This window comes from Lactuca virosa, chromosome 9, assembly GCF_052849685.1.
Source record: "Lactuca virosa cultivar CGN04683 chromosome 9, Lactuca_virosa_CGN04683_v6, whole genome shotgun sequence".
Taxonomy (NCBI): Eukaryota; Viridiplantae; Streptophyta; class Magnoliopsida; order Asterales; family Asteraceae; genus Lactuca; species Lactuca virosa.
Window position 1 is genome coordinate 28,217,919 of NC_136434.1, and position 7,403 is coordinate 28,225,321.

The 7,403-nt window shown below is 33.4% G+C and overlaps 1 protein-coding gene across 1 annotated transcript; it reads left to right on the forward strand.

The window, feature by feature from the left end:
• Nucleotides 1-622: 622 nt before the first annotated feature.
• LOC145136964 (Insulinase (Peptidase family M16) family protein) lies at nucleotides 623-7,152 on the forward strand. The gene is made up of 19 exons (XM_079071104.1): nucleotides 623-1,090; nucleotides 1,584-1,659; nucleotides 1,995-2,041; nucleotides 2,199-2,311; nucleotides 2,406-2,479; nucleotides 2,602-2,697; nucleotides 2,790-2,909; nucleotides 3,090-3,323; nucleotides 3,417-3,565; nucleotides 3,656-3,812; nucleotides 3,899-4,051; nucleotides 4,140-4,519; nucleotides 4,603-4,752; nucleotides 5,447-5,629; nucleotides 5,706-5,909; nucleotides 6,019-6,125; nucleotides 6,203-6,356; nucleotides 6,453-6,574; nucleotides 6,696-7,152. Exons 1-19 carry the CDS (start codon nucleotides 770-772, stop codon nucleotides 6,937-6,939), a joined length of 3,084 nt encoding a protein of 1,027 aa, XP_078927230.1. The 5' UTR covers nucleotides 623-769; the 3' UTR covers nucleotides 6,940-7,152.
• Nucleotides 7,153-7,403: the final 251 nt, after the last annotated feature.

Consider the following 7,403-nt stretch of genomic DNA (forward strand, 5'->3'; position numbering starts at 1 on the left):
AGTGTCCTAAACTGTTTACTAGTTTTTTACAGATTCAAATAATACTACGGATTATATTAACGCTGGAGAGAGGAGGAAAATTAAAAAGTTATATTTACATAATAGAAAATCCAAAATAATTTGTAACACATCAACCCCGCAAAATTCATCTATTACACATGTTTCTAAAATGTCGAATAACGGTATTTATATTAACATCGATCTTTATAGATGAATAAATGTTTTTTTTTTTTTTTTTATCATTGGTGAAATATTACCTTATGATTTATTTGTATTTTTTTTTTCTTTTTCATACTTGATTTTCACGGGTTATAACCAAATATAAAATATAAAAATGAGTACATTTCACAAACCATATTGATGAATTATATCAAAAATTATATAAAAAATTCAAAAGTTATATAAAAAATTATATCAAAAACCATATTGACTGAATTATATCAAAAATTCAAAAGTTACATTTCACAAACCATATTGCAGTATTAAAAACCATATTGACGAATTATATCAAAAATTCGAAAGTTAATCTAAAAGACATATTGGTACAAACACATGTACCAAAATTTAAATTTACTCTATAATAAATAATAAAAGGACCGAATCTGTAAATCTAGTAGGGCACGTTAGGGGCGTTTCCGCCACTTGCAAGCTACGAACATCGAACCAAATTTGCTTTGTTTACTTCCGGTTCAGGCCGACGCCCTAGAGGTAGACCCGATTCCAAAGCACACAGTAAACGGCTGCAGTCTGTACTAGTGTACATCGATCAATGGCGGTCGGCGGTAGTACTTATTCGTCGGACGATATCGTAGTGAAGTCGCCGAACGATAGGCGGTTATACAGATACATACAGCTGCCGAACGGCCTCTGTGCTTTGCTTGTGTATGATCCTGATATTTATATGGACGGGCCACCGGAAAGTGCCAGGCCTGATGAAATCAGCGATGATGATGCCGATGAAGAAGATGACGAAGACGATGAGGATGAAAGCGGAGAAGAAGAAGATGAAGGAGAAGACGACGACGAAGACGATGATGAAGGCAATGAAGGAAAAAAATCAGCTAAGAGCAATGCCCCTCAGACTAAAAAGGTTTAATTATCAATCTTCAGCTATTGGATCGAAAATTGAGGGATACTTTCACATTCATATGGCATAATGGAAACATCAACATGTTTAAATCGATGAGCGTCGTAAAATTGGTTTGAGCATTTTAAAAATGGAACTACTTCGTTTTGATGATTCTACGATGTTATAATTTCTATGGCAGCTTCTCATGTGGAATTCTAGTTTTGAATTATCTGCTTGCTGTTCTTTCACGGTGGACTATGTTTTTGGAACTGAGTGAGACTTTATGGTTTTTATTGGAGTGAAGATTTATTTTGGTTCTCTGCTGTGCCTTTGATTTTACAAAGTTGTAACTTTTTCTTTCTTACTTTCGTATTTAGGTTTTATCATTTTACTTATAAATTTTTAAGATCATTTAGCATATAATGAGGAAAGTTAAAGGTTAACTAAGGACTTTGGATCTATTTACGATTGAATCCGATTACATTTATAGACTGAAATTGTTATTATTTTGCAGGCTGCAGCAGCAATGTGTGTAGGGATGGGTAGCTTTTGTGATCCTTTAGAGGCACAGGGTCTTGCACATTTTCTTGGTTTGTTCCTCTTCCCTTGTGACTGTATCTCATTTAATACTTCATCTTCTGTAAATCTGGAAAGACATGCATCTTTATAGACTCAGATAAACATATGATTGTAATTACCAAACATCTATTGCTTTCTTAATCATATATTTTTGGGTTCATGATATCTAAGCAGTTGATATTTGGTGGTGGAAGCTTCATTATGAAGCACTAAACAAGGGTTTACCAGAACTTCTTTTTAATGCATATAATCATATCCATTGACAATGTTGCAAGAAATGAGAATGATACTTAGTGACTTGTTCTGTTTAATGGTTCAATGCTACTTATTACTTGATTTATTGCAGAACACATGCTTTTCATGGGGAGTGCAGAATTTCCAGATGAAAATGAGGTTTTCTTTTTCCTGCTATTTACTATTTCATTGGTACTTTTATTTAGGAAGAAACTTATTCACTTGAAATTTGTAAATCAGTTTTAAAGAGTACCCAAAAATTATTAGTGGATCTTGTGTTCTATTTTCGTCCCTGTTTGACTCTTCTGTGTGCTAGTATGACAGTTACTTGTCCAAGCATGGGGGCTCCTCGAATGCATACACAGAAGTGGAGCATACTTGTTACCATTTTGAAGTTAAACCAGAATTTCTCCAGGGTGCTCTGAGAAGGTAACTCTACAATCTTTTCAAGTATATTGCATAGATTATATCTTTCATGCTATTAGATTGAAACATACTTATCCATATCCTTTCTATTTCTCAGATTTTCCCAGTTTTTTATTTCGCCACTTGTGAAGAACGAAGCAATGGATCGAGAAGTACAGGCTGTAGATTCAGGTGTGTTTACATCACTTCATCTTTCTGTTGATTCCATGCATTAAAGATAATCAAGAGAGTGGAAAGGATAAATGAATCACATACTGATTAGTCTCATATTTCATCGACTCAAAAAATGACAGAATTTAATCAGGCTCTGCAAAGTGATGCTTGTCGACTTCAACAATTACAATGCCACACAGCAGCACCTGGTCATGCTTTCAACCAATTTTTTTGGGGTGAATTTGACTAAAACCTAGTTTGTTTTTCCCTTTAATGTTCATTCAACGTGCAAATTATTCATGTTTTTCTTCATTTTCTTGTATTAAAGGGAACAAGAAAAGTTTAGGTGATGCAATGGAGAAAGGAATCAACCTAAGGGATCGAATCTTGAAATGTTACAATGACTTTTACCATGGTGGATCAATGAAGTTAGTTATCATCGGGGGAGGTAAATTCCCTGTTACAAATACAAAAAGGAACCATTCTGAATAAATCTTGTTATTCTACTGAACTATATATAAAATCGTCATGTGCATTTTGCTTAGAATGTTGTAAAGTTAACTAAATTATGTTATGGTTCATGGAAAAGTTGTGGGTAAGAATCATGAAGTCATTTTTGGTGGTGCAGAAACTCTTGATGTTCTTGAAAGTTGGGTTCTGGAGCTATTTAGCAAAGTCAAAAGCAGCAATGCTTTAAAGTCAGAAGTCAAATCAGGACTCCCCATTTGGAGTCCAGGAAAAATTTATCGTTTAGAAGCTGTTAAAGATGTCCATATTCTTGATCTATCATGGACATTGCCATGTCTTCGAAAAGACTACACAAAAAAAGCAGAAGACTATTTGGCACATCTCATTGGGCATGGTAAACCACTATATTTCCTTAAAATAATAAATATACTTTTAATGAAAAAAATGTGAATCTAGTCATCTACTAAGAGCAAGTTTATGTTTACAGAGGGCAGAGGAAGCTTACTTTTCTTTTTAAAAGCAAAAGGGTGGGCAACTTCTATATCTGCTGGTGTTGGTGATGATGGAATGCATAGATCTTCAATAGCATATGTTTTTGGCATGTCTATTTACCTCACTGACTCTGGCCTTGAAAAGGTAATAATTAAAATCACAATCTTTTCTTATCATGCAATTAATCGTCATCTCTTTTTGATTTATTAAAAATCTTGTTTGAAAAAATTGCAGATATATGAGATCATTGGTTTTGTATATCAATATCTAAAGTTACTGCAACAAAACTCTCCCCAAGAATGGATATATAAAGAACTTCAAGACATTGCAAATATGGATTTTACATTTGCTGAAGAACAACCCCAAGATGAATATGCTGCAGAGCTTTCAGGTATCTCTTTCTGTTATATTTTTTATATATATCCTCGTTTTGTTATCTCAGATAATATATTTAATAAACTGTTATTGGTATCTCAGAAAATTTGCTTATTTATCCACCGGAGCACATTATATACGGGGATTATGCATACAAAGTGTGGGATGCAGAACTGATCAAACATGTTTTGAGTTTCTTCACACCAGACAACATGAGGATTGATATAGTATCAAAGTCCTTCAATAAGTCGCAAGGTAAAAAAAAAAGGATCTCAAGAAACTATGACTTTAAAAGTAAGTTGCCATGATAGATTTATGAAACATGTTTCATTTGTTGTTTCAGATGTCCAAAGTGAACCATGGTTTGGATCACAGTATAAAGAGGAAAGTATTCCTCCATCCATGTTGGAATCATGGAAGAATCCTCCAGAAATAGATGTTGCATTACATCTACCTGCAAAGAACGAATTCATTCCAAAAGACTTTTCCATTCGTGCAAACGGGGTAATGTGTGATTCCGCCGATGCATCTCCTCCGGAATGCATAATTGATGAGCCATTGATGAAGTTCTGGTACAAGCTCGATACGTCATTCCGATTCCCACGTGCTAATACTTATTTCCGTGTTACACTTAATGGTGCTTATCATGGCTTAAAAAATGTCCTCTTGACTGAGCTTTTTCTTAACCTTCTAAAGGACAAATTAAATGACATTGTATATCAGGCAAGTATTTTTATTTTTACATATTATATATTTGAAACCTGAGGATTTTTTTGTAATAAATAGCCCTGTTCCTTTTCTTTCAGGCAAGTGTGGCTAAGTTGGAAACTTCTATATCACTTGTTAGTGACAAATTAGAGCTAAAGGTCTATGGCTTTAATGACAAGCTTCCAGTTCTTCTTTCCAAAGTTCTGGAAACTGCCAAATCGTTTTTGCCCACTGATGATCGCTTTGTGGTATGTGCAAGTTAAAGAGTTAGTTGATAATCTTCTAGAGTAATTTACAAATTTGGTATTTGAGTTTAGCCCTTTTTTCAGTTTGGGTCCCAAAAGGAATTGGATTGCAATTTTGGTACTTATTTTGATGGTTTATAATGATTTTGGTCCCTGAATCAATAAACGTAACTACTCAGCTGTTAATTTTTTTTAAAGGACCATTTTTGCCTTAGACAAAGACTGAAAAAATAGAACGTGGGGACCAAATTTGTAATTTACTCTTAATTATATTGTGAAACTATTTTCTAAATCGTATCATTTTTTAATTACCTTAGAATGTATAATTTTTTAAATTATGTGATATTTAAAATGACCATTTGTCCTTGGCTCACTAACATTTTTTTTTTTTTTTTTTTTTTTTCTGAATTATGTAAATATTAATGTCTTAAAAATAAGATTGTGGAACTTTACTATTTAAAATAATATTATGTTCTTGAAAATAAATTGATTTAGGTGGTTTAGCCATTTGAATACAGTTTTGTGAAATTCAAACTATTTAACACATTGATTATACATGACAATCTGTTGATGTTTCTTTTTTGCGGTCTTTTAGGACCATGAGCAAAATGTTTACTGTTTAATTTCGGTTTAACCTCAAAAGCAGTCAAATAAAGTTAATGCCTGTATGACTCTATGTTTGTTGTTGATTTTTCAGGTAATGAAGGAGGATATGGAGAGAAATTTAAGAAATGCCAACATGAAGCCGCTAAATCATTCGTCTTATTTGAGATTACAAGTTCTTTGTAAAAGTTTCTGGGATGTTGATGAGAAACTTGAATTGCTAAATAATCTCTCCTTGGCTGATTTAAAAGATTTTATTCCCGAATTATTCTCCCAGGTGCACTTTTACACTTTTTAATCATATTACATAGTGTAAAGTGTAATTTGGTTGCTCACAAATCTTCCTTGTGCAGTTGTATATCGAAGGGCTTTGCCATGGGAATTTACTTGAAGAAGAAGCCAAAACCCTATCAAATATATTTAAAAAATATTTTGCTGTACAACCGCTTCCATTTGAGATGAGACACAAAGAGAGCATTTTATGTTTTCCTCCTAGTGCAGACCTAGTTCGAGACGTTCCAGTCAAAAACAAGCTTGACACAAATTCTGTCGTTGAGGTAAAATTAAAAAAAAAAAATTAATTATTTTTGCTAATAACAGCTCTCTCATTATTGTTAGGAAAATAGTCATAATAATGGTTCTGACTTTGAATTTTTTTTGTATCAGCTTTATTATCAGATTGAACCAGAAGATGCTTCCAACTTGTCCAAATCAAAAGCACTGGTTGATCTCTTGGATGAAATTGTTGAAGAACCACTTTTCAATCAACTGAGGTAAAACCAAATTAAACGAATATTTAACAATTTACACCAGCCATGGTTCATTATTTATTCAATACAATACAATACAGGACAAAGGAGCAGCTTGGTTATGTAGTCGATTGTAGCCCTCGGGTAACATACCGCATATTAGGTTTCTGTTTCCGTGTCCAATCTTCTGAATATACTCCTATATATCTTCAAGGGAGAATCGATAATTTCATCAACCAACTCCAAGATTTATTGGTAAAGCAAACTCTTATTAAATAACTATACTTACAAATCCAAAATTCGATATATAATTAATATTTCCACATCATGTTATGTTTACCGGTTTCGCAGAGTGCACTTGATGACGAATCTTTTCAGAATTTCAAAAGCGGCTTAATTGCAAAGCTTCTAGAGAAAGACCCTTCTCTCACTTACGAAACAAATAGATATTGGGGTCAAATCACAGACCAGAGGTAAACTTTTGTCCCATTCACATCAGTATCGGTCTCTGTCATGTCCTATGTGTCACATGAGATTTAAGGGTATTTTGGTCAGATCTATTGTTCATAATATTACGTTATTGGCATCCACTAGGTATATGTTTGATTTGTCTGCAAAAGAAGCGGAAGCTGTAAAGTGTCTTGAAAAGAGGGATGTTAAGGAGTGGTACAATACTTATTTGAGGAAATCATCTCCAAACCGTAGAAGGCTTGCTGTTCGGGTGTGGGGTTGCAACACCAATATAAAAGAGGCCAATCAGGTATCGACACCTGTCCAGGTAATAAACGACCCTGTTGCTTTCAAGGCGTCATCGATGTTTTACAATGCATTTTGTTAACACATTTGGAAGGAGGTTGTTTTCGACTTATAAGTATAAAACCACTTTGAGGACCATGGTTTTATTCAGAAAATGTAAGCTTCGATTTTTTTAGATGAATAATTGTCTGTGTAACTACAAGGGAAGTACTTGTGAGTTTTGATTTTATTGTTTATGCATAAACCATGCATATATGATTTTTAATCCAACAATAAAGAACTAGTTTATTTTTCATTGTTGGTCTATCTATTCCCATACCTTCTAATATGATTTGCATATCTACTCGATTTCTTAAGTTTTGATAACAAAGTAAAAACAAATATCTTCCTAGTAAAATCTTCTGATTTTGTTGGTTAATCCTGAAAAGAAGCCTCTTTTTGGAATGCTTGTGCTTGTGTTCATTTCATTCGAACGATGAAATGAAGCCTCTTTTTGGAATGCATTTTCGATAAGTTTTTTCTAACTGATTTGAATATGTTTATTAT